Source organism: Aspergillus vadensis (genome assembly GCF_003184925.1).
Source record: "Aspergillus vadensis CBS 113365 unplaced genomic scaffold BO88scaffold_27, whole genome shotgun sequence".
NCBI lineage: Eukaryota > Fungi > Ascomycota > Eurotiomycetes > Eurotiales > Aspergillaceae > Aspergillus > Aspergillus vadensis.
In genome coordinates, this window is record NW_020292065.1 from 255,180 (window position 1) to 281,373 (window position 26,194).

A 26,194-nucleotide genomic window follows, 5' to 3' on the forward strand; every position below is an offset into this window, starting at 1 on the left:
CTCGCTCGGTGTACCGAGGGGGTGATGAGTGGTATGACATTTTGGAAGAGGTGAGTATTCCCATCTGCCTGTGGATCTTGGCTATAGACTATTTTGCTTCCCCCACGCTGGTTCATTCACTGTTTGATATTTGCTACATCACGTCTCCCTTTTATCATGTTAGCGAACAGCAGCCTCTCTTTTGACGTCGTGTCGGGTGCCTTTCCAGAGAAAGCACCTCAGCTAATAGTTCACAGATAAACGCACTCAAGAAAACATGGGCTGAAAGTCAGGATGAAACGGCTGATGAGGTCGTCCGGTCTACTCCCTCGCATATTGCCGACGGCTCGAGCTTGCTTTTTGGTCAAGTCAAGCCATTGGAGCGAATAGAGATCATTTCAACATTACCACCAAAACATCAGGCCGATAAGCTCATAGCTCTATTTTTTGATACAGAGAAATTTAGGATCTCTGTACCCCGTGAGTATCCTCATCCAGTGATTGTCAAACAACTTAGCTTATCACTGTGAAGCCATCTTACACAAGCCGACCTTTATGCGAGAGGTAATACTTCTTAGCTGTCCTACGAAACCATGAAGCTTATATCATATTGACAAAATTCCAGTATAACGAGCATTGGAAAGACCCATCCCGCGCAGACTTCATATGGCTAGGGCTCCTCTTCTCAATACTTGGCCTCACAATGCTCTCCTTTCACCAATTCGGGGAGCCGCCAGAATACGAAGGCATCTCAGAGTCTCTATTCCAACTTTATCGCATCCGTACAGCACAGTGTTTGCTTAATGGCGACATTGCGAAATGCCTTCCTTACACTATTGAGACCTTGAGGTTCAACGCAACAGCCGAGCTCAACAGAAAAGACGACAACCGTCGCGGCTTATGGATTATGACAGGAGTCATTGTACGAGCTGCAATAAATATGGGCTATCATCGTGACCCTTCTCATTCCCCGTTTATCTCACCGTTCCAGGCAGAATATCGACGTCGTATTTGGATGTCGGTGATTATCATGGACGATATGGCCTCATTCCTTGGGGGCTTTCCTCGAACGGGCTCAACACTATTTTCGGATACAATGGAGCCACGAAACATCCACGACTGGGAGTTATCGGAAGGAACTACGTCCCTGCCGTCATCCAGGCCCCTGGAAGAGTCTACTGCAACGACCTACATGATAGCAAAGACCCGCCTCTTCCGTGCGATCGGACGTATTGCAGATTTTAATAACACCCCAACGCTTGTCACCTACGACACTGTTCGCGAAATTGACCAGGCGCTGTATGATGCATATGAGCAGTTTCCTTCACATTTAAAGGTCCAAAAAGAGGGCAATGCCATCCCCTTAGGAAACTCAGCAGAGGTTTCCAGATTCAGCCTCTGCTCAATGTATCACAGAGCCATGTGCACTCTTCATAGAAAGTTCATGGCCAAAGGGCTGCTTGATAGCAGATTCAAGTTATCCCACGATCGATGCATGACATCCGCGTTGACCTTACTAGATTACCAAGTGGCACTAGAGCCATCCTGGTACAAGTCCTCATTAACGCGACAAGTGTTGACTCTAGCTGCTATGATTCTCTTTTTGGAGTTGGAGCTCGCGCGGCGTTTTAACAACACAGACACATCCGGTAGCAAAGTACTGCACACACTGGAAAGGTCTTGTGATCTCTGGAGACGCGCGAAGGACTCCTACGAAGAAGCTGGGAGAGTGTATGATATTATTGTGCGGATGATCGCAAGCTTCCGGCCCGAATCTGCAACTACTTCAGCCCATGCCTTAGATCTTCAAGGATTCAGTTCTCCATTCAGGGCCTTTGATGGCGTCGATCAATCGCTTGAGAAGGAGACGCTGGATGTAGATATAGATTGGGTTCGTACTTCATGCTACTTAACTTGGCCTATACTGACCGGAACAGACTACGTGGGATGCCTTCATCCAGGATACCGAGTTGCAGGACGGGCCTATCTATTGATCAAAGGGCTATGTACCTAGTAGTCAAAATCCTATCACCAACGTTTACTTCCTCTAAATATCTGAACATTTCATCATGGATTGAGAAGTGCCTTATTATTGCAGGGGCAAATATGGCGGCACAACGCCCAATTATGACGTGCCACCACAACCCTACTGGTCATTGGCTGCATGATTAGCGTGTAATACTATCTGAGACATAAGGCTGAGCTACCGATGCACCACCACAAGCGACACCTCATGTGAGAGCTCGGTCCCCTCTGGCTGCACGTGCATCAGTCTCCTTATCAGCATACCGCCACTTCCAGCTCCCTAAAGGTTCCATTGTTTCTTTATTCGTGGCACTGATTGAAATCCCCACCATATTGGAGTTCCTGGTGGTGATTGAAGCGCAATGATCATGATGTTCTCTCAGGCCACCAACAGCGACTTGGGGTCAATTGTACTATCGTTGGCTTTCCTCCTTTGGATGTCCCGGAGAGTTCGTGGTATTCACAACCTATCAAAGAAGCCAGATTCTGCTTCCCGAGGGTCCATATCGCAGGTAATCGCAGTCACGCTCTGCATAATTCATTTGATATCTGTGACTGGGCCTGGGCCAGACGCGCATCTCCACAATGGTCTAGCCGCTTTGGATAATTGCCTCTCGATTGCTGTAGTAGCAGGTATCCTTGTTATATCCATCCTTGAACATGGCCGAGGAGTTCAATCGCCGCACCTGGTACCTGCGTACCTTGCTGTTGCATTAGCACAAGACATGCATAAGCTGAGGGGCATGGTATGTGAAACAGTCTTTGACTGTGGCGCAACTAAGTTAAGATCATGTTTGGAAGCACTATGGCTTCTCACCTATATCCGTTCCTGGGAATGGAAAGGTTATCTAGAGTCGCAGGTGTTAACCCCAGAAGATGCGGCTGGGCCCTTTAGTCTTGCCTCCCTCTCTTGGATGAGTACTATGCTGAGGGAAGGCTATATCTCGACGCTTTCTTCCGCACAATTACCTGCAATTCACTACATGCTATCATCAAGAACTCTCCGCACGAGAGCAATTAAAGCGTGGATTTCAAGAAGTGAGAGGATTCATCTATATTTCACTATCATGCTAATGTCTATTAGCCGAGTCCGCCGGATGGGCTCTTCCTCTTAATCTGGCACGTTGTCTCAAATCTGCTTTCCTTTTACCCGTGATTCCTCGGCTCTTCATCATCGTGTTCCGTTATGCTCAACCCTTAGTGATGGACGCCCTTATCCGCTTCGTGAATGATACGACTACCGACACAGATCGTGGCATCTGGCTTATCTCATCTGCCGCAATTACATACATAGGGATGACGGTCTCTTTAGCAATTTATCAACTTTACATCGATCGACTGCGAATCATGGTTAGGGGTGCCTTGATTGGCTTGGTACACGATCAAGCGATGAAAATCCCCGGTAAAGAGGCCGAATCAGAGGCTGTGAACCTAATGAGCTCCGATGTTGACAGTGTTGAGTCAGTGGGGGAAATTCTTCATGACACATGGGCCTATATCTTGGAGGTGGTCATCGGCACAATCCTACTGGCTGCCCGCCTTCAATGGTTTGCTTTTCTTCCACTGGCTATCATATTCGGTATACTAGTCTTTGATCCTGAATATCCATGCTCATCGTACTAATGCACTACAGCGTGTTCGCGGATGAGTGCATACGTTGCTAAGCACCTTGAGCCCCGACAGAAGGAATGGAATACTGCGACACAAGAGCGCATTTCCACGACTACAAGTGTACTTGGGGACATCAAGAGCCTGAAGATGATGGGTATGGTGGATGCAACGCAGTGTTGTATCTCGCAATTACGTGAGAAGGAGTTACGCCTGTCGGAACGTTTAAGGTGGATTCTCGTCGCCTATAATGCCAGCGGTATGTGATAAATACATATCAACAGCTGCAAGCTAACGTAACAAAGCAAATTCACTTGGTATATTTGCGCCGGTACTGACTCTGGTCTTCTATGCGCTGTCATCTGGAACCGGAGAACTGCACGCCAACGATGTATTCACATCGATCGCTCTTCTTTCCCTGGTCACGCATCCGGCCAACATGGTCATGACATTGGTCCCGCGTGCTGTTGGCATAATGGCAAATTTTGCACGCATCGAAGCATATCTTAGTCAATCATTGGTCTTTGATCCCCGACATATTGATGCCAAAAAGAGCCAACATTTGGTATCAATAGAGTACGTCTCCGTTAAACATCCCTCAACACCTGATCCACCAATACTTCGAGATGTCTCCTTCAGGCTTTCTAAAGGGGAGCTAATCGTCTGTACTGGAGCTGTTGGCAGTGGAAAAACAACGCTAGTCATGGCCCTGCTTGGAGAATTACCCTCAACCGGGTCAATTAGTCTTGCATCGAAGAAGATCGCATACTGTGCCCAGGCTCCTTGGCTACCTAGCGTTACTATTCGGGATGCGATAATTGGTGACTCTGATTTTGACCAAGAGTGGTACAAGCTGGTCCTGGATGCATGCTGCTTGAGCCCTGACTTGGAGAGCCTTCGCAACGGTGACTCGATGTTTATCGAGAATAACGGGATGAACCTATCCGGTGGACAGCGTCAGCGCGTAGTATGTTCATTATTATTGTGGTTTGTTCCTGTAAAGTCGCTAATTGACGCAGGCTCTTGCACGCGCTGTATACTCACGATATGATGTGGTAATCCTCGATGACCCACTCAGTGCCCTGGACGAAAATGTCGCAGAACAGATTTCTAATAAGCTACTGGGCTCCTGGGGGCTGTTCAAGAAAATGAACGCAGGTGTTCTGCTCATTAGCAACACCAGTAAGTCTACTTTTTTCTAAAGCCAGTTAGATTTTTCTAATGCGTCATAGCAAAGCTCTTCCCCATGGCGAATAGACTACTGGTTCTGCAAGGCTCGGTAGCACGCCTCCAAGATCCTAGCACCGTTCAGCAGGGAAAAAATCCGGGTAGCCTTGTTCCCTCCGTTGCAAGCGATCAGACTACCCAGCCCTCAGAGCTGTATCACAGAAAGGCGCCTGGTCAAAACCAGCGAATCGATAACGCCGCCGAAGACTTATCACGGAAGGCTGGCGATATTGCTCTCTATGGTAGATTCTATTCTATCAAGTTGTACAATGCGTGCTAATCCATACACAGGGTACTACTTCAATGCTGTTGGTTACCAAAATGCCTTTCTGATGACAGTCTGTACTGCCACATATTCATTCTGCTTGACCTTCTCACAGTATGTCCTGAGATGGGCAACAGAGTCTTCGTCTGGGGAGCTTAATGAATATATGGGGCTCTATGCAGGGATTTCATTCATTGCGTGGGCAGCAACCAGTGGAACGATGTGGTTGGTTACCCTGTGTACTAAATTGGCTTCACTAACATCTAACATATGGAAGGTTTTCGCAGATGAAGGTTGCGATTTGCTCGGGGACAGTGTTACATTCCCAGCTGCTAGAGCGGGTACTCGGGTCAGCCTTCACCTCCCTTTTTTATCATATTTTTGCTGATGCAGGGTACCTTAATCCAGAGCACCATTGTCCTATTTTGCAGAAACACAGATCGGCATCACTTTAAACAGGTTCTCCCAAGACATCGCGTTAGTGGATAAGCAACTACCCTCCGCTCTCGCCAATCTAAGCACCCGTAAGCTTCCAATCACCCTCTCAGTCACATTCTCCTAACAAGGTCTATTCCAGAAATCTTCAAGCTACTAATGCAGGTAGCGTTGATTGTGTATGTACAGCCGGTGATGCTTGCCACAATACCACCATGTTACATACTGGTCTACCTCATCCAGAAAGTCTACCTTCGCATCTCTCGTCAGTTGCGCTTTCTGGACCTAGAGTCAAGGTCGCGACTGAACACCAACTTCCTAGATACAGTATGCTCAATCTGCCCTTGTCATTCCTCATACACCTCTATGACATGTCGTCTCTGATATATCCTAGACCAGCGGTGCAACCACGATTCGTGCTTTCGGTTGGCAAGACAAATTCGCAGCCGAGAATATTCAGGCACTGGACATGTCACAGAAGCCATACTACCTGCTTCTCTGCTTGCAGTGCTCGCTCAAAGTGGTGCTGGACTGTATAATGGCTATTATTGCTATAGGTTTGATAACACTCACTGTCGTGTACCGGAATTCTACCGGAGCTGATGTCGGAATGGCCTTGAATTTAATGCTCGGGGCCAACACCACGCTATTGCGATTAGTTCAGAACTGGACGTCCCTTGAGACCTCGCTTGGCGCCGTTGCTCGATTGAAGGATGTGCAGGAATATGTCCCGAGCGAAGATGGCGCTAAAGGTGCTCTAGAGCCAGGTGCACAGTGGCCATCAGCAGGAGAACTACGCACCGAGAATATCACTGTGTCATACTCACAGGAGTCAGAGCCCGCTCTGTGGAATGTATCATTTCGAGTTAATCCAAGGCAGAAGCTCGTGGTCATGGGGCGGACAGGAAGGTATGATCAGTCATTCCAAGCGTTTCATGCACGAGCTCACTTATTGGCTATAGCGGTAAAAGCACACTTATGCTCTCCTTACTTCGACTCCTCGAGACCAAACATGGATCTATCAGCATTGATGACATCAACATCGCACATGTGCCTTTACAGATCCTTCGACAACGCGGCATCATCGCCGTACCACAAGATGGCTTCAACATCCCCACAGCAACTATTCGCTTCAATCTGGACCCGTATAATAAATGCACAAGTGATGAAATTGTACAAGCACTGAGGAGAATTCGACTTTGGAATAAGATTGCTGCCGCCTCCACAGGTGTTGACGCTGTACTGGATCTTCCCATGTCGACCATACTTCCCTTATCTGCCGGTCAGATGCAGCTCTTCGCGCTTTGTCGGATGCTGCTCCGTGTGAGGGCGACTGCGTCGACGAAACCGATCATTATTTTCGATGAAGCTAGTTCGTCTCTGGATCGTGAGACCGAGGCTATTTTGGGAGATATTCTGCGTAAAGAACTTGAGTATCATACGGTTATTATGATTGCTCATCGAACTGAGGGGATCATGGATACTTTAAGGCCAGGTGTAGATGCCATTGCTACGATGAAGGATGGAAAGCTACGGGTATCTGTTATTGGTACGTCTACGGATTGTGTTGGAGAGAGCTAGATAGTCTTTCTGCGTGTATAGTGATGGTTATAATCTGGTTGAGAATATACATTGTTCAAATACAACGAAACGTACACAGAATGAGAAGTGTGCTAAAGTAATACATGCATTTGGTGCTTCAATTTATCCTTGTCGTTGACACTGCGCAGATATCTCGGATATGGATTCAGTGGAGAGTAACTCATGAATGAATCGCTTGTCCTCTTCTGGGTTATCCTTCTATTTGAGGTTAGCTATAGATCTCAATGGCTAATATATCCGCTTAATGTATCACTCACAACTCTCTCATGAAGCGGATATCTCATTAGCCCTACTGTTTCTAACTTGTTGCTCAAGGCAAATAGTTGGATCCAACTCTTCCCGTGTGTTTCGAGAAACACAAATGCCTTCGTGTTTCGGGACATGGGCTCCCCTCCGAAATAGTAATGTTCTACCCATTGGGTGCACGCATACTCCAGCTCTTGGGGAATATTATGCGTTTTCGGCTCTCCTCCGTGCTGAACAAAATTCCGTAGGTTGCTACCATCTTGCCCACATGCTTCATTCAGGAGGTCAAGGCAAGCATCCGCCAGCATACAATGGCTCTGTTTTCGTGTTAATTGAAGGTCTGGGTGCCCCAGTTGACCCAGGTACCCGGCAAAGGATTTATGGAGGAAGTTGATAGGTTTGTCACCATCCTCTGGAACATCCAAAATAGAATGCAAGTCCTCTAGCATGGAGTCAATGTCCACCCGTATCAGTTTTCCAGAGGCACTTCTTGGCAGACAACCAAGAATATGTTTGGGAGTCCATAATACTCGCGAAATAGAGTTCCAGTAGGTTGCTTTCTCTTTCTCACTCCATGATTCGTTGACTGAGCCATCTAAGACGCTGGTATAGATTTGATATAACTGTTCAGTTGGACTTCCTTTTTCCCGGCTTTTTTGCTCTATGTCTCTCAGTCTCTGCCTGATAATCTGGTAGTTTTTAGCATCTCGGACATATTGACAAGCAGTGGCCGCCCAGAGGAAGAGACCCTGGGCAAGACGAACGAAACTCGCCACGATTCCGTTCCATGCAGGCTCTGCTTCGAACGGGGCCAGGAGCTTGCCAATCTCGTGGTCCAAGAAGATGCTTATATCTGAATTAACGACCCTTTGTTCAATATCCTGTAGTCTCAACCTTCTATGCTGAATTTCGGAAAGTTGTGACCGAATGGCGGATTCTGGTCGACTCGCCACAAAGACAAGCACCTTGTTTTCACACGCCTGAGTAATGCCAGATAGTAGACGAAGAATCAAGCGTTGATCTTCCTTATCCGGGCACAAATCCAAGCCATCAACCACAATAAGTATGGGATTCTTATCGTGCTTCTGGGTGAATGCCATAAGTGGCTCCTTCACGAGCCGTGTCCACTGTTCCGACAACCCTTGATAGGGTAAAAGAGGACATCGTTCCAACACATCCTGAATAGCATTTTTCATGCTTGTATCGAAATTGGCCAGCTGACAAGCAACCGTTGATGCGAAGGAGTCCGCACTACTAGCGTCTCCATTTGTATCTGTAAAGAAAAAGCTCGCAGCCAGCCGCGACTGCTGATCATAATTTCGAGCCACTGTGCGAGCAACCGTCGTCTTTCCTGTGCCTACCATTCCACTAAGCCAGAAAATACCCTCGTCATGGTTTGTCTCAATCCATTCTGCTATGTCCTTCAACAAATCCACACGAGTGCCTTCAAGGCAGAATGAGTCGTGCTCTCTTTCCCGGGAGTTGAAGCAAGCACTTTTTGCGAACTGCAAAGTCGAGAATATCTGGACATCTCCTGTCTGGTCTCAGCCCGCTGCTATGGTAGGTGGACTCCAAATGTACTCACCGGTACCCATGTAGACCTTCTCTCCCGATACGCTGCCGAAGTTGTACTGCTTTCCGGTTCCAGCATAGAATTGGCCTGAAAGGGCCGGTCCGACAATTGCTTCCCCTCCCATAGTCCCGAAGGGTATGAGATGCTTGAGGGGATTGGTGAACGAACTTATTATTCTGGTGGAGATGACGAGGCGTTTTTGTAAGCGCCAGGCTAGACATCTACCCCTCAGCAAGTGCATTAAGTCTGGCCAATAACCGCCCGATTCTTAGCGCCTGGACGCTGATCCCAGATACCAATTCTGCGAGCCTTGTCTGCTCATCTGAAATGACTTTCTTACGAACAAGGGGCATTTTTGCGACTGCTGCGAAAAAAAGCCCCGTGTCCGTTGTTGCCTGCCGTCAAGCGTTATCAGCCCAATGGCTCTGTCACGAGACTATACAGTCGGTATCTTCTGCCCACTTGAGGTCGAAATCTGTGCAGTTCAGTACTTGTTAGACAAAGTACACCGACAGACACAATCCCGACCAGTGCGATACGTATGGGGAAAGCTTGGCGACCACAATGTGGTGGTTGCAACACTGCCCTTTACATATCGGGGTAAGGTTTCTACAGCCGTTGCCGTCGCTCGGCTACATATAGACTTTCCCAACATATCACGTCTCCTTCTGGTCGGTATCGGGGGTGGTGTGCCTACTCAAGGTGTTGATGTTCGTCTGGGAGATGTTGTAATTGGCACCCCAACTGCACTGCATCCTGGAGTAGTGCAGTATGATCTGGGGAAACGATATAAGGGCAAATTCGTCCGCACTGGTTATCTACCCCCACCTCCAGAGGAATGGATACATGCCATTACCAAGATGAAGACTAGTCATCTCGTTCAGGGAGATCAGCTTAGCTCTTCCATCACCGCCTTAGAAGCGCGGTCTGCTCATCGAGCATTTATTCGCCCGCCACCGGAGTTAGATACTCTCTTCGAGCCGACATATGACCACATTGATGGTGCAACAAGCTGCGATCAATGTAGTCGAGACAGGGTTACTCAGAGACCACCACGCTCTGATCCCACTAAGCCAGTCATACATTACGGACTCATCCTCTCCGGTGATTCTGTGATAAAAGACGCAGCAACCAGAGACCAGATCGCCAGCGATGAAGGTGGAGCCATCTGTTTCGAAATGGAAGCTGCAGCCATGATGAACGACTTCCCCTGTTTGGTCATCCGAGGAATATGCGATTACGCCGATTCCCACAAGAACGATGTATGGCATGAGTATGCCGCTGCCGCTGCTGCTGCTGTAGCTAAGGAAATCCTTCGGTTTATTGAGCCTAGTAAGTTGATTGTTGCCGACTTTATTGCGCAACTGGTAACATTTCCAATGCAGCTGTTCCTCGAATCGAAGATGATCACAACTCTTCATCTGCAGGTACTGTGTCCTCGAATGGAGCAATCACGGGCACCTTTTATGCGCAGAATGGCACGATTACCAATATCCAGACTATGACAGCAGCCGGAAATATCTATTTTGGCTGAATCCATTGCCTTGTTACTCATGCTACCGCGAGTCAAGATAGGCACTGCCGTTCCATGGTTTCCAATCCATTATGGTTGCATCCCGCACATCTAGAGTACAGGGTCAGGGTTAACCAGATACGGTGACATCATACTCACATTCCAACTCCCAACGACAACCCTCAATTCTGCACATCACCTTCACATTCACCTTAAAACATGCCCAATTGACTCAATTATTCTGCTGGCTCTCGATTACCACTCACCTTTTCACATCCGCCCAACATGCCCCAAAAATCCACCCCACCCACCGTTATATTCTGGCACCGCACCGACCTCCGCCTACACGACAACCCAGCTCTGCAAGCCGCCCTCTCCCTCAACCCATCGACATTCATCCCAATCTTCACCTGGGACCCGCACTACGCGTATCGAGTGCGCGTGGGTCCAAACCGATGGCGCTTCCTGCTAGAATGCCAGAACGACCTGTCACAATCCTACCACAAGCTGAACCCGAAGCAGAAGCTGTGGGTAGTACGTGAAGCACCTCAAACAGTATTCCCCAAATTGTTCAAAGCATGGGGTGCGACACATCTTGTGTTTGAGAGTGATACAGATGGGTATGCGCGGGAGCGCGATGAGGCAATCATAAAGTTAGCGAAGGAGGCAGGGGTAGAGGTTATAGTGAAGTCTGGACGGACGTTGTTTGATTCGGACGAGGTGGTGAAACATAATAAAGGCGAGCCGACGATGAGTATCCATCAGGTCGAGAAGGCTGTTGAACAGATAAATAATGGGGTGCCGGATAGGCCGGTTGATGCGCCGGAGAGTGTACCTGATCCGTTGGGGGAGGAGAAAATGAGGGCTATCAGTGGAGTTGAGCATGAGGTTCCAGATCAGGGAGATGATATAAACGCTGCGCATCGAAGTAAGCACAACGATAATCAATACAAGAGCATAGCAGGTCCCAAGGGCGACTTCTCCATCCCCACACTGGACGAACTCTCCATCGAACCCAGCCAAGCAACATCTCCCCACCACGGCGGCGAATCCATCGCCCTGGAGATGCTACGCACCTACCTCCAACAAAACGAAGACTTCGTCGCGACATTCGAAAAGCCCAAGACATCCCCAGCGGCATTCCACCCACAAGCGACCACCCTCCTCTCGCCCCATCTACACTTCGGCTCCCTCTCCGTACGCAAGTTCTGGCACGACGTGCAGTATACCCTCGAGCAGCGTGAATCAGCGCACAAACCTACATCGGACATTCCCACCAATCTCCCGGGCCAGCTCCTCTTCCGAGAAATGTTCTTTGCTGCGCAGGCAGCTCTGGGACCAGTGTATGCGCAAGCACGCGGGAACAAGATCGCGCGGTTCATTCCGTGGCATTTACAATCTAATCACGATAAGGAGACGGGGTTAGTTGACAGGACGTATACGATCGATGATGAGCAAGCGGAGGTATGGTTCCGACGGTGGAAGGAAGGACGGACGGGGTTCCCATGGATCGATGCGTTGATGAGACAGCTGAAGTACGAGGGGTGGATTCATCATTTGGGACGACATAGTGTCGCGTGTTTTCTGACGAGGGGGGGATGTTATGTGCATTGGGAGAGGGGAGCGGAGGTGTTTGAGGAGTGGTTGGTTGATCGTATATCTCCCTTCCCCCCTTTTCATTCCATTTCGATATTGATAAAGATAATGATGCTAATAATATCACAACAGATGAAACAGCCTCTAATGTCGGAAACTGGATGTGGCTATCCTGCACGGCGTTCTTTACGCAGTTTTATAGATGCTATTCGCCGGTGGCGTTCGGGAAGAAGTGGGATTCGGAAGGGCTGTTCGTGAGACACTATGTTCCGGAGCTAAAACATTATGATAAGAAGTACATTTATGAGCCGTGGAAGGCGCCGGTAGAGGACCAGAAGAGGTGGGAGTGTCGGGTGACTGGGGATGGGATGGTCGATAAGGATGAAGAGACTGGATTGAGAACGTACCCGGAGCCGATGTTCGACTTTGATGAGAGGAGACAGACGTGTATTGCGCAGATGAAGGAGGCGTATGGGGTGCATATGATGGGGGATGATCAGAAGGTTATGGATGATTCGTGGAAGAAGGTGTTTGAGTATGAAGTCAAGGATGGGAGGGTGGTGGATGAGACGAATGAGAGGGTGGATGGGTATGGTGGTGATGATGAGGGAGGACAGAAACGGGGGCGAGGAGTAGGGGATGAGAGTGGTGAAAATGAAGATGGAGGACATGCTTCGAAGAAGAAAAGATAGACTACTGGGGCTAGTTATGCAATACACGATATCCTTCAAACAGTAGTATTGAGCATTTTCGTCGTGTTGTTGATCTCAGATAGGGCGTATTCGTTTCCTTCTACCCAGCGTATTTGGCGTCAATCCAAGTGGCCCTGAGGCTATGTGAGAGAGAGGTAAGAAGAGGAGTGAGTGTTTTCTTTCCCTCTCTATTGGCGGTGCTGTTAGAGAACAGGCGGCAAATAGATGGCGTGCTTATATTCAGTAGTAGTATTATCTGTAGGCTACTTGATATTCGAAAGATTGAAATAACACCGCCTCCACCACCACCAACAACAACAATATATAGGGCCATATTTATCCAGAATTGGTATACCTGAACGAACTGATTTGATCCTATATGTGTCGTGGAGGGGAGTGTCTATATTTGAACAAGATAGTGGAAGGGTTGAGTATTGTATCTATAACCGTCTCCTTTTACATTTATATTCCCTATCCAAAAACGAACCCTTATACAAATCCTCCCACTCACCATTACTACCACTACTGCTATCACTGGTATCACCCCGCCTCTTCACTCCCAGCCCCTGCCCCATACCAACACCATGGACGTGAGAAGGATAGAAATACACTCTCTCCTCATACCCCCTTCCACCTAACAAACAATAAGCACAAACCATAAGCACAAACATAACCCTCAATCGATCCTCCCCTCCCACAGAAGGAAAAAAAAAAAAGAACATACCTATATCCCCACCACCGACACTCGAAGCATCTCTATATCTATATTTATGACCCAAAAGATACAACAGATCATGTATATGTAATCTTCTCCTCAGTCCTTCCCGGAGAAGTGCATGTTGGTATCGTCGATGGTGTAGTCTATCCTTTAGATCGTGGGTTGTTTGTTCCTCCGTTGGTGGTGGGTTTTGTTGGTTCATAGGGTGGTGTTGATGGATATAATCCGGTCTGTGATGCAGGGGTTGGGTCATATGTGCCTGCGCGTACTGAGATTGATTTGGTAGTGGATTGTAGTAGTAAACTGGATATGTAGTTATGGGAGGTTGTTTCGGATAGTAAGTCGTTATTGGGATGTGAAGGTAGGAGGTGGAGGTGCTTTGATGATGGTATTGAGGAATATAATATATCCTCTGTTCATAGGGGTAGTAGTATGATGAGGATAACATGATGATGATTGGATTTCGGATTATCAAAGTGAAGAAATATGGGATGTAGACTACTAGATCAGAAGTCGGATACTCCACATATTAATACTACTAGTAATACTAGTACTCCCTATTACTACTCAATATACCTACACTATAAGGCTGACTAGGTCCTACGCAAGTCTTCAGCTTAGCTCACGCGTCATATTGGGTTCCAGCGCTAGATCTCCTCGCTTACAGCGCTCCAGCCGTCTTATTGGATCTTTCACAATGGGGTGCTACATGCCACGACACGGCGTGCGTCAGCTCCCACTAGCCAAGCGCCAGCGGCCGTTTCAGCGCTAAGGATCCAAAGTGGATCTCAACATTGACCTACAAGTTACAATCAAGAATAGCTACAAGATATCTTCAATTAAACTCTTTCACCCGCTGTCTCATGCTTTTCACTATTGCCATCCATCGAATCGTCTACTGTACATTATTCATAAGATGATGCGGCCCAGGCCGAACAATCCAACCAGGATTAAAAGTGAAAGATCGAAGAAGAATGAGAACAAAGATGGCTCTAAGAATAATACACACCACACTCCCACGGTATAGACAGAGATGGCGGTGACTGTGCAGCGACAATTGTAATCAAAAGATGAGATTATCAACACCTCCCACACAAGTCTATCGAGGTGGGTGCTGTGACATTGGCCCAGGCAATGGCCCGGCATTAGACCCCTGGCTGTACACTCGGTGGTGGCCTGGCGTAGGGTGACCTCCCGGCACCGCCTCCACAAGCGTTCCAGGTCCGCCAGGTCGTGCTTGAAGGGGGTGCATCGACCCAACGGCCGCAGGGCCACTGGGCGCATAGCTCAGCCCTCCGCCGGGACTTGGCTGCAAGATTGCTGGGGGTGTGTAGGAGCGACCCATCGTCATCGACTGTGGCCCCGGTCCAGGCAAGCCCGCTGCCCGGGAGACCGATGCCTGCGGGGGTGGAGTGTTGTGACCGTACGGCCCACTAGCCAATCCAAGCGTCTGGCGGTGCGCAGCTTGCTGATGAGCCCCACTGACCATGGTCTGCACATGCTGCTGATATGACTGGTGCGCCGCATGTTGTTGCGCAGACATATGGCCGGATCCAGGCGTGGCTGGCGCGGGCGAGGCGTACGATACTGTGCCTGGTGGCTGTCGCGATCCCATCCCCAGCAGATTCGCGGGGGACTGTATCGGCGTCGGCGGACCTTGACGGGTTCCATAAGCGAGGCTACTGGTACGTTGTGTGGGTGAACCGATGCTCTGGCGATACATCTGGCTTTGTGCCGCCATTTCGCGCGACGACGCAGTAGCCTGTGCGTGAGACACCGGTGAAGGGGCATATGTGGATCCATGATACGCCGGGCGCTGCGCAGTCACTGATGCAGGAGTTGGGACAGGAGATGGAGCGGTGAGGTTCGGCAAGGAAGGATTAGACAAAGATTGGGTGGACGTATAGGGGGAGTAGGGTGGCTGAGAGGCAAGCGTGGTGGTAGGACGGCTACTCGATTGCGACGGAGCCTGCGGTGGTTGTGGGGGTGGCTGTCCGCGAGGGTCAAACCGGGCCATCCAATCGTTATTTGCAGGCGCTGCGGAGCCTCCTGGAACAGAACTATAGGACTGGTAATCTGCGTAGGCGCGTGTTGGCGGCAAATACTGGCTTGGAGGACCGTAGGCTGGGGCTCTCTGCTGAGATGACATAACAGTCTCCTCTTGACGCGGGGGTGGCTGTTGCGGGAGTGACTGCATCCCACCGTAGACAGGCCGAGAGGGTGACCCAGTATGCCCTGTGGGTGTTGAAGACGACGGGTCGCCAGCGAACCGTTTGCGCGGCTGGGGTTCTTCCGGTTCGTCATTCAGGATGCTCATGATGTTCGACCGCTTCGCCGGCACGCGAGGAGCCTCAGGCGGCTCCGCGGGAGGCGGTCCAGGTCGAGACAGCTCCTTGGGTGGTGACAAGATTGGGGTGGGCTGAGGAATGCCAACGTGCCCTGGCATTGCGAAATAAGGCCGCTGCGACATAGAATCACGTCGAACAGGCGATATTTCCGGCTCCGGCCGCTGCAGCGGTTGCGCCGGGGAGCTGGGCGTTTTCGTGAGGCTGTGCTGACGGGAATGGGATCCTGCAGGCATCAAGGAAGGTTGATGCTGAGGTTGGAGATATGCCTGCTGCGAGCCTGGTAACGCTGATTGTGCCGAAAGCAATGGTGACCGGTGCACGTCCACGCTGGCGGGTCGGAACCCTTGGCCATGGAGAGGTTCCAGCCGTGCCATCTCAGATGCGGATACCGGAGTTTGTCGCACGGACATGGGGGCTTCCTGAGGCCGTGTGGCAGCTGTGTGTGACAGCACCGTTGCTGGGACTTCTCGTCGTTCTTCGGCAAAATACCCCAAGCGGGGTCCCTGCATTCGCGATGGCAAGGGTGCCTGAGAGCTCATGACCCGAGCAGGATCCTCACTAAGCATAGGGCCGCTTGCCATTGGAGCACTAGCGGCTTGCGCAAGCGGTGGGTATCTCGAGACATTTCGCTCTTTCTCTTGGCCTGCGCGAGCCTGCAGAGGCGCCTGCTGGGGGGTTGAACTGGCGGGTTTGCCTTTGGATCCTAAACGGCTATCATCTGTATCCGGCGCGGTATCAGTGTGCGGGGCGAGAGGCCGAGGCATGATGATAGAAGATGGTGTAGCCTCATAACGCCGCTTAGAGGCGAAGTTAGGAACAGGCAATGGACCTGTAGGCTCACCACGAGCTTTCTTGCCCTCTGCATCGGCAACGATATCTTCGAAATCTTTTTGGCCCGAGTCAATGCGGCGCTGGAAGTAATTCTTGACCTACTTGAAAGTTAGTTGCTGATAGCTTCAATGATTGGGGAAGGTGCGGGCGTGAGGAACGGGAAGAACATACCATGACTGTGGTTTTCGTCTTCATGAAGTTGGATATACCCTCAAAGTCACGACCAAAGTGCGCCAGCAACAAAGGAAAATCGCGCTGCTCAGGCACCGACCAGTAACTCGTCGGTTGTAGAGACCCGTAGCCGCCTACCTCGGGCTGCCGGGCAGGTGCCGGGGCCTCCTGTTCAGTAGATTCGAAGACATACACGCCCTCCTTCGGACGTCCCCGACCAGACCTGGCGCGCGGTGGCACATCGTTTACCTCTCGCTCTTGCGGCTCCTTGGGCCGCACGATCGGGGCTTCGGTGGTTCCATCCATGGATGGCTCCGTAGTCTCCACCTTTGGTGCAGGAGTGACGGCAGCGGCAGCCACTGGAACAGGCGTGCTCTGGAGAGATTGCTCCGAGGGGGTGGGTTGTGGTGTTTGCTGCTGCTGCTGCTGCTGCTGCTGCAATTGTTGCTGCAATTGTTGTTGTTGTTGTTGCTGCTGCTGCTGTTGCTGCGCTTGCTGTTGGGCAGCCTTCCCTCGTCGGCCACCTCGCGTGCCTGTACCGCTTCGAGGTCCACGTCGGCTGGGCTTCTCTGCTTGGTCGCCATCCTTGGAGGCATTCCCACGGCGGCCGTTGTTGTCCGTATCGGCAGACGAGTCTCCGAACGTTGGGGCAGCGGCACGTCGAGGACGGCCCGTATCGGTGACTGGAGCGGGCTCCTCTTCGCCTTCATAGTCCGGTTTGACAACACCCAGGTCAGCCATAAGCGCATTGGACTTGGGTCGAGCAGATCGCCGGGCACGCCCACGACGGCTCCACCGTTTGTTGAGTTTGGCCTTGTACTTAATCTCTTCTTTGGTCAAGTAGTAGTGAATGATACACTGCTGGAAATCCCGTCCTGGAAGCGATTCTGCAATCTTGCCCCATTTCTTCGGATGCGCCATGAACGCGTCGGTAAAGATCTCGTGCTCTTCTTGGCTGAAATCATTCCGAGGCGGCAGGAACCCGAAGACATCCATGGCCTGATCTGGGTCGATGATGTTGTTGGTGTCCTTGTAGATACCTGCCTTCACCTCTGGGGGCTCGAGCATCTCAGGAATCACAGCCTCGCGGGCGAGGTCCGGCTGTGCAGTAGCCTTGTTGCCGCGACGCCTCTCCAGTTCTTCTTGGGCAGAAATCTCCGAGGCGCGCAGGGCATTTTGAAAGTCCAGCTCGCTATTGCCCTTGTACCGTCTTCCGCTTTCCACCGTAGGTGTAGGCGTCGCCGTGGCTGGGGCAGCAGGTGGTGTTGTGGGCCCGGGACTACCCGAAGTCTTTTCTTTCGCATGGTCCAACTCCCACACATTCAGCCTCCAAGGCTTATAGTAGGAAAGGTAATCCAATCTCAACTCGGCATTCTTCCGCGCCACGTCCTTGCGACGTTTCATGATGATGTCGCGGAAGGTGTCCTTCAAACGTTCATGAGTCGCCGCATTCTCCTGGTAAACCTCCGAGTCCGATAACGGTGTGGGTGGGCCAGAGTTCAAAAACGGCAGACTCTCGAGCGTAAGTGCATCGGCCGCAGGAACAGAATCCAAAACCACCTTGGCTGGTGGCTCGTGTTCTTCAGCCTTGCCATTCGGCTCACTTTCCATCTCAGGTGCCGATGGTTCCTCCTTAGCTACCTTGGTATCCTTAGCTAACACTGGGGGTGTGGGCTCCTTTTCAGGAACCTGGTCATGGGCAATCATCCCCAAATACTGGATGCGCATCAGTAGCGCCACGATATTGGGGTCTTCCAATGGTGGGGGCGGCAGCTCGGCACGGAGAGCATTCATATCCTTTTCGAAGATCTGCTTCCGTTCTTCTAGATAGTCTTGTGTAAACACGACATTCTCGTCCTCTTCTTCATCGCTGGAACGTCCAAAATCCGGTATGACGACGGTGCTCTGATCCTTGGGTGCCTCCTTGGGTGCTGGCTTCAATGCTTCTTTAGGTGCTTCCTTCGGTGCTTCCTTAGGTGCTTCACTGGGCGCCTCACTGGGCGCCTCCTTGGGCACTTCCTTCTCCGCAGGCTTCTCTTCGGCAGCCGGCATTTTCGCGACAGCTTCGGGCACATCCACGTCCATGGCCGACGCAAACGACACCGCGGGCTCTTGGGGCTTTGATTCTATGGGTTCATCTTCGCCGACAATCTCACCCGCCTCGAGTCCGTTGGCAGACTCATCGGCCTGGCTGAGCGACTCGAGCTTGTGGTCTTCACTAAGAGACAGACTTCGCTCTTTTCCATCGATGGAGTCGCGCTTTGGTGGTGGTGCAGCACTTGGACCAGAATGTGCGCCGGGGAATCCCGCACGCACCCATTGTTTCATAGCTTTTGAAGAGCCACGAGATATTGATGGGCGTTGCTGAAGCGCACGGGGTCCGGTAGGAATACTTGATGTGGGCATCCGAGGTGAAGTGTGCGGACCCGGGGAAGTGGCTGACCCTGCGGCCGATGGCCTCCGTCCAAGTTCTGGGGAGGTTATTGTGGGCCCTAGCTTTCTTGGAGACGGGGTTTCGTGAGCGCCTGGTGCATCTTTGTGAACCATTGCCGCGGGAGCAGTAGGAGGTGAGATATCTGTCGGTTTCGGCCCGCCGGCTGCTGCTGGGACATGCGGCTTCGGGGGACGGGTTGCCGGCTCAGGCTTCGGCGGGATATCGGGCGTTTCGTCACGGCGCGTATCATCACGTCGAACCCTTTGCTCCAGCGGTTGTTGGGGAGGGCCTCGCTCCGCTTTGGGCGCGGTCGGTGGATGCATTGGGGCTTTTGGCGGAAGCTCATGCCGTTCCTTTTCCGATTTCGTAGCTGCGGCGGCTGTTGATGTCGAATCTACAAGGGGTTTCTCCAGTTTTTCGGACTTCTCGACCTTGTCAGGCTTCTCAAGCTTTTCTGACTTCTCTGACTTCTCGGGCTTCTCAAGCTTTTCTGGCTTCTCTGGCTTCTCCGGCTTCTCTGGCTTCTCTGGCTTGTCCTGCTTCTCAGGCTTCTCAGCAGGAATGTCGGGTAGGGGCGCGGTGACGGAACCGAATGCTGGCACCTGGGGAGCAGCGGGGGGCGGGGATCGCTTCACGGGAGGGGGGACCAAGTCCTTCGCTGGTTGCTCGGGGAGAGGCGCCGGTGGTTCGATGCGCTCGATGCGTTCAATACGGTCCATGCGTTGCGAATCACGACGTGCCTCTCCTCCCGAGGGCTTACGAGGGGGTTCTGCGGGTGGATGGTCTGGAAGTCGTTCAGGCAGACCGGGAACCGGGAGGACAGTTGGTCCAGTCACCGACGACACGGTTGAGCTGCTCGGAATTCGATTCTCGGCGCGACTGGGGGGACGATCGCGCTTCCAATGATCGCCTGGTCGGTCACGTTCATCGCGTTCAACCCGACGGTCCACCTCCTCCCGCCGTTCGAACCTTTCCCGTCGTTCGAGCTCCCGTTCCCTGTCGCGCTCGCGCCGGTCAGGATCGCGATCACGATCGAGGATCACCCGGTCGCGGTCCCTCTCACGATCACGGTCCCGCTCGCGATCTAGAATCCGGTCTCGTTCACGCTCCCGATCCCTTTCCCGGTCGCGGTCCCTCTCGCGCTCGCGCTCACGGTCCCAGCGGGCATCGCGTGACCGACTTCGACGTCTGAAGGAATCCCGATCGTCCAGGTACGGCATCCGACCGCGACCGCGTCCCGAGTCCCATTCACCTCGGCCCCGTCCACGCATGGGCGGGCCACTGCGGGGGTGATGACCGCCACCGGACGGGACATCAGGTACTGCGGATGATACCGAGACCATGCTGTCTCGGGAGCCCCGTCGCATTCGAATCATGTCTGCATCTCGTCCGAGGGGTTCTCTCATATCGCGAAAGTCGCGGGGAGGCGGAGGGGAGCGCGAGCGGCCACGGCCAAAGCCGATACGCGATTCGCGGGGATCGAAGTCGCGGTCACGGCGGCCCCAGTCTCGGTCCCGGTCGAGATCTCGGCGAAAGGGCGGTGGTCCATCTCGGATATCTCGAAAGTCGCGATCACGGTCGCGATCTCGATCTCGTACGTCGCGGTCCCGGTCCCGAAAATCTCCACGGCCTGGATAACCTCTGCCACGCCCACCGAATGGGGCTCCTCGCGGGGGGTCGATCAAAGCCTTGGGGCCCCGGGGGGGTTCTCTTCCCAGCGGGGGTAAATTCGCATCATCAGTGCCACGGGGGCCAACAGGGGGTCGACGGTCACCGAAGCGTTGGGGCGAACGATCACGGGAATTGAACCCAGACAATGGAGGGTATCTGGACGACATCACCAGGTCATGCTAGTGAGCGTGAGCTAAAGTAACCTGGCAGGAGAGCCTGCCACAGGTTAGTTGCAAGGTAATTGAGATAAGATTTGTGATGGTGATTTGAATGGCAAGTAGATGTGAATATTACAAAAATAGAAGAGGAAAAGAAACACAAGAGAAAAAAGAAAGAAAACCACAAGAAAGGGTCACACAATGAGCGCAATGAATGGTAGGCAGGGAAGAATAGCCAGCAAAGGGACGGAACTGGTCCCAGCAGAAGACGAGACAGCCGCCGGCCGCAGCAGCAGCGCCAGTCAGAAGCGCCTAAGGCGGCGAACGGGGAGTGGAGAGCACGTGACGGCAGGGAAGCATGGAAGGGGCACGGGCCAGGCAGCCAGGCAGGCCAGCTTAGCTAAGCAGCCAATGAGTGGCGCCCAAATCGGACTGCGGATCCCAATTTGGCACTGAAGCAAGATTGCAGCCATGATTGACGGATTCCATCACCTTAGCGCCAGCCACTTGGCGCGGCCTGTTTCACCCGGAACTGCCAGCGCCTGTGGGAGCTTTTTTCAAGGTGGATCGATCGTCCAAGGGAAGTCACAGGATCAGAACCTGTTCATGATCATGGTGGATTTGACCCCAGTCCGCAACAGACAAAAAAAGGAGGAGGAGCATGGCCCTTTCTCCTGGGGTTTGACATTTTGAGTTTGAAATGGGGATTGAAGGAGGCGTGCCGAAAGTTCGATGCTGGCCGATCCCGTGTCGCCGGGACAAAGTGACTGGTGACAAAAAGTGAAGCACGATCCTGCACCCACGGACGACTAGCCCAGCCCAGCCCACGACCAACGCAAAAAGGAGGGAGGGTAGTAATGACAAGCGTAAAAACCAAAACTGGGCATCAAACTGGAAAGCGCGCGTAAAATAGCAAAATTAAAGGAGAAATCTCCGCACCTGGGAGCCTATGCAACGTGTCAAGCCGTGAACCCAAAGTAGACCTGCAAGGAGACCACGCCGGGCAGCAAAAATCGTAAATTGCAAGCAGTTACGGGAAAGTCTGCCTCTGGGATTATTCGAGACCCGTTCGTTGCTGTGTCTCGGAAGTCGGAGCCGAATAAAAACGTCGAGGACCAGCCTGAGGGGGAATAAAGTAGGGACGCGAGTTGTTGAATCGAATAATACAAAGAGAGTCGAGATGAAGGAAAAGAGTGAGTGTATGTGTATGATGTGCGCGTGAACTGATGAATGGGGAGGGGATGTTCGATTTGAAGGTGAGAAAGAGAAGATTGGGGGAGAGGGGGAGTGAGTGAGTGAGTGAGTTAGTTTGGTGGTGGTTTGAAGGCAGGATCTTGAAAGACAAAAACGGAGGAACGAGAAATGGGGCAGAAGACGATGGATGGATCCCTGGTGAAGGGCAGCGGTTGGATGGTTGGATGGGCTGAGTTTACTAAGTTAGTTAGTTGGCCAGGGACTTTCCCTCGGCCACGACTGACTGGTCTTAGTGTGACTAGTTAAAGGGAACTCAAAAATAACTCTGGATCGCCTCCCCCGGCGTGCATGCCTCAGGCGAGGATCTCTTGCCCTGTCGGGAAGGCCCCATCGAAGATGACTAACAGACTGTATCTGCCTCAGGCAATACTTAACCAGCTTGAAGGTGTCGAGTTTGTGTACGGAGGATGGCTGGACATTTCCCGGCGATGGCTCGGTCTAGCTTACTACCTTACTGCCTCAATGCCTGAGGCAAACGTATGGCGGGTGTCACGAAACGGGCTTGTCACCCCCCCGCCAATCCCGCCGCCTGCAGAAAAATTTCCAGAAGAGACGGAGGGGATCATCATCCAATTCATCCCGCATTTGAGTGCCCCGGGTTTACTCCTCGCCTATATCAGTTTGGTCCCCGCTTAACTGATAGACCCGGCATCTCTACACGTTATTGATTACGTCGGCATTCTGGTTTAAATTTTCTTTTCGCTCGACAGCCATGTCCGCACAAGACTCCGCCGCGGGCAATGCCCCTCCCTCTGCCGTCACCGATGCCGTGTTGGTGGCCTCGGAGCCCGTGCCTGAGGGGACGCAGCAGGTCAGCGGCGTCGATTTTGACCGATTTCAAGGCCGGGATATTACGGTCGCCGAGATGGTGGACAACATGAAATACACCGGGTTCCAGGGCAGTGCGGTCGCTGAAGCCGCCCGCATCGTCAACGAGATGGTTCGCATCCTGTCTTCTCCCTGGCCATTGAGTGACCTAGCAGCGTAGCTAATTCCGTGATACGTCTACATAGCAAGCCTACCGTCATCCGGAGACCGGCGAGAAGACCACCATCTTTCTCGGATACACCTCCAACCTGATCTCCTCCGGCCTTCGAGACACCATCCGCTACCTGGTCCGCAACCGTCACGTCTCCGCCATTGTCACTACAGCCGGCGGTGTCGAGGAAGATCTTATCAAATGCCTGGCTCCCACCTACATGGGCTCGTTTACTGCCCCGGGCGCCGGACTGCGGGCCAAGGGACTGAACCGGATCGGCAACCTCATCGTCCCGAACAGCAACTACTGTGCATTTGAAGACTGGTTGATCCCCATCCTGGATAAGATGCTGGAGGAACAGGAGGCCGCCAAGAAGAAGGCACTGGAGACTGGCGATGAGGAGGACGAATTGCATTGGACCCCCAGCAAGATCATCGAACGCCTCGGCCGCGAAATCAACCACGAAGACTCGGTTTTGTACTGGGCTGCTCGCAACAATATCCCGATCTTCTGTCCCGCCCTCACCGACGGCTCCCTGGGCGATATGCTCTACTTCCACACCTACCGCTCCTCTCCGCAACGGCTGCGGGTCGACATTGTGGACGATGTGCGCCGCATCAACACCATGGCTGTCCGGGCCGCGCGGGCCGGCATGATCATTCTGGGTGGCGGTGTCATCAAACATCACATTGCTAACGCCTGTCTGATGCGCAACGGGGCCGAGCATGCCGTGTACATCAATACGGGGCAGGAGTTTGACGGCAGCGATGCGGGGGCCCGACCGGATGAGGCCGTCAGTTGGGGTAAGATCAAAGCCGACGCCAAGGCCGTCAAGGTCTATGCAGAAGCCACAGTGGTCTTCCCGCTCATTGTTGCGGCCTCGTTTGCCCGAGCCAGTCCGGCGACCCCCAACGGTGAAACGTCTCAGAACTGAGTGTGAATTTGAGGGACATCACACCGATAGGGGTACTCCCTGCTATTTGTTGAACGCCAACCCCCTCTATCTCTCGCAATGCCTCATATCAACCTCGAAAAGATAAAATTGATTACTGGTCCTAGGCCTGCTGTGTCTGTCGACCGTGGGAGCTTCTCCCCTTCACGACAGCTCGGGCCGTTTGGTTGACAGAGGGGCAGCGACAGGGGCGGGCCCCGGCGTGGCAGGCACGCGAAAGGCGCCCCACATCATCCCCTCGAGTTAGGAGGCAAATCGGAGGCTTGGTTCCGATCAAAAAAAGAAAAGAAAAAAGAAGAACAGGACAAAACAAAGCACGCAAGAGGGGCCACCCCCTGGGATGAATTCTGCACGGAGAAGAGCAGCCGCCCGCCCCCCTTGAAGAGCCGTAAATCCGGAACCCACAGGCTTTGGAACCTCGGCGGAGGCAAAGTCTGGAAGGACGAACGATGGTGGATGGCAAATCATGGGGAGGGAGAGGGTTGAGATGGACTTGGATTGCCGGGGGTCGTTCCACCGGTCGATCATTGCGGTCGGCACGGGGTTTTCCTGGCAATAAAGTTTCATCCTTCCGACTTGACTTGCCACCCACTTGTTGGTGGGGATCCATTCAACAAACTTGTCATGGGAAGATAATATTGACATGGAGGGGGTGGTTGATATGGATGTCTGGAGGTATGGTATAGATTAGAATTTGTCTTGTGTTTGGATATAGAGTGATACAAATGATTAATGAGATTACGAGCTCCGAAGAAGGATTGATTGATTGATTGATTGAAGCGACTAATGACAGGTCAGTTCCTGTCTTTCTCTGGGCTGCAGGGATGCGACGCCCCGCGCAGTCGATCCGTCCGGCCAGTCGGTCGAATCGCAGGCCCGTATCATATCATTTTCCTGGCTAGATTGGATTTATCTTCTCCCAATTCTTTTATCCGATGGGACTTTAGGGAGAGGAGGGAGAGAGATACTCAAGGGGGCAGTTGGAACGACGACCACCACTACCACCTGACGGATCCGAAAATGGGACCCGGGTGGCAATGGAGGAAGAAGTTCCAGTTCCAGTTCCAGTTCCATCGGGGGTGGATTGCAGGGGGTCAGTAGAAGGCAAGACTGAAGGGACCAGTTGGGCCAGTCCGCGTCCAGGTTGCGGACCCTCAAGCAGCTGCTGCCAGAGGATTATTGGATGCCAACCAGCGGTGAGGATCCGTGATCTGGTCTGGCTGCATTGCCGCCTCATCCTTTTTCTTTTTCTCCCCCATTTCTATGCTGCTTTCCTTTCTTTTTTTGCCCATCCCATCAATTCTTCTTTTTTTTTTATTTCTCTCAATATTTTTTTTGCTTTTCTTCTTTCGTTTCGAGGAAGTTGTCTTTCTTTCTTCCCCTCTCCATCCTTTTTCTCTTCCTTTCTCATCTCAACTTCTCTCTCTTTCCTTATCTTCACCCTCCCGCCCGATCTATATATATATTATAGACCCCCTTCTATCCACCCTCGCCGATTGTTCCTTGGGTTTACCGCTCTGGGCCTAGGGTTACCCCAGTTTCCCTCACTTAAGTACTAGTTTTTAGTGTTCTACTGGTGCTGATAAGCCCAGTGGCCTATTCTTATCGCCCGACCTTCTAGACTTTCATTGCTTCGTTGGTTAACTAACTAACAAGTTGTTCGTTGGGCTGTCGTGCTTTTGCTTGCTTGTCATTGCTCAGTATTGCTCTTCTGGTGTGATCTGTCTTATTTTTTATTCTCTCTTCTGCCACCTTGGATTCTTGCTTCCCCTCCATCCCCACCCTCCCTTGCTGATTGTGAGGAGTATCTCATCTCTTTCTTTTTCTTCTTCTTCTTCTTTTCCCCTCCAGAGGAGTATCTGAATGTGTGGTCTTGCCTAGATCAGTCTCACTTGCATTCAGAGCCTGGCTGCCAAG

At 52.0% G+C, this 26,194-nt stretch overlaps 8 protein-coding genes across 8 annotated transcripts; 5 read left to right on the forward strand and 3 right to left on the reverse strand.

Annotated features, from left to right (window-relative positions):
• The first annotated feature begins 404 nt into the window (after window positions 1-404).
• BO88DRAFT_149768 (fungal specific transcription factor domain-containing protein) lies at window positions 405-2,022 on the forward strand. Its single transcript, XM_025701510.1, has 3 exons — window positions 405-459; window positions 512-1,870; window positions 1,917-2,022. Exons 2-3 carry the CDS (start codon window positions 683-685, stop codon window positions 1,971-1,973), a joined length of 1,245 nt encoding a protein of 414 aa, XP_025558819.1. The 5' UTR covers window positions 405-459; window positions 512-682; the 3' UTR covers window positions 1,974-2,022.
• Window positions 2,023-3,207: 1,185 nt separating this feature from the next.
• BO88DRAFT_446581 (ATP-binding cassette transporter) lies at window positions 3,208-7,120 on the forward strand (the record flags this gene model as incomplete). The annotated part of the gene is made up of 11 exons (XM_025710300.1): window positions 3,208-3,583; window positions 3,638-3,871; window positions 3,918-4,579; window positions 4,632-4,794; window positions 4,845-5,081; window positions 5,131-5,329; window positions 5,382-5,453; window positions 5,513-5,628; window positions 5,709-5,866; window positions 5,934-6,448; window positions 6,502-7,120. 11 exons carry the CDS (start codon window positions 3,208-3,210, stop codon window positions 7,118-7,120), a joined length of 3,351 nt encoding a protein of 1,116 aa, XP_025558820.1.
• Window positions 7,121-7,243: 123 nt separating this feature from the next.
• BO88DRAFT_349392 (WD-repeat protein) lies at window positions 7,244-9,084 on the reverse strand (the record flags this gene model as incomplete). The annotated part of the gene is made up of 3 exons (XM_025703449.1): window positions 7,244-7,339; window positions 7,399-8,921; window positions 8,973-9,084. 3 exons carry the CDS (start codon window positions 9,082-9,084, stop codon window positions 7,244-7,246), a joined length of 1,731 nt encoding a protein of 576 aa, XP_025558821.1.
• Window positions 9,085-9,379: 295 nt separating this feature from the next.
• On the forward strand, window positions 9,380-10,494 carry BO88DRAFT_418932 (5'-methylthioadenosine/S-adenosylhomocysteine nucleosidase family protein; the record flags this gene model as incomplete). The annotated part of the gene is made up of 2 exons (XM_025708371.1): window positions 9,380-10,292; window positions 10,346-10,494. The coding sequence occupies 2 exons, from the start codon at window positions 9,380-9,382 to the stop codon at window positions 10,492-10,494; spliced, it is 1,062 nt and encodes a 353-aa protein (XP_025558822.1).
• Window positions 10,495-10,723: 229 nt separating this feature from the next.
• On the forward strand, window positions 10,724-12,569 carry BO88DRAFT_446582 (Cryptochrome/photolyase FAD-binding domain-containing protein; the record flags this gene model as incomplete). Its single annotated transcript, XM_025710301.1, has 2 exons — window positions 10,724-12,127; window positions 12,202-12,569. Coding segments are annotated over exons 1-2 (1,737 nt in total), but the record flags the coding sequence as incomplete, so codon positions are not given.
• Window positions 12,570-14,542: 1,973 nt separating this feature from the next.
• BO88DRAFT_149794 (MYB DNA-binding domain protein) lies at window positions 14,543-21,197 on the reverse strand. Its single transcript, XM_025701511.1, has 2 exons — window positions 16,830-21,197; window positions 14,543-16,756 (listed from the first exon to the last, which is right to left on the reverse strand). Exons 1-2 carry the CDS (start codon window positions 21,099-21,101, stop codon window positions 14,579-14,581), a joined length of 6,450 nt encoding a protein of 2,149 aa, XP_025558824.1. The 5' UTR covers window positions 21,102-21,197; the 3' UTR covers window positions 14,543-14,578.
• A 1,861-nt stretch (window positions 21,198-23,058) lies between these two features.
• Window positions 23,059-24,259, forward strand: BO88DRAFT_349671 (deoxyhypusine synthase; the record flags this gene model as incomplete). Its single annotated transcript, XM_025703461.1, has 2 exons — window positions 23,059-23,286; window positions 23,360-24,259. 2 exons carry the CDS (start codon window positions 23,059-23,061, stop codon window positions 24,257-24,259), a joined length of 1,128 nt encoding a protein of 375 aa, XP_025558825.1.
• Window positions 24,217-25,101, reverse strand: BO88DRAFT_149837 (uncharacterized protein). Its single transcript, XM_025701512.1, has one exon. The coding sequence runs from the start codon at window positions 24,885-24,887 to the stop codon at window positions 24,381-24,383; it is 507 nt and encodes a 168-aa protein (XP_025558826.1). The 5' UTR covers window positions 24,888-25,101; the 3' UTR covers window positions 24,217-24,380.
• Window positions 25,102-26,194: the final 1,093 nt, after the last annotated feature.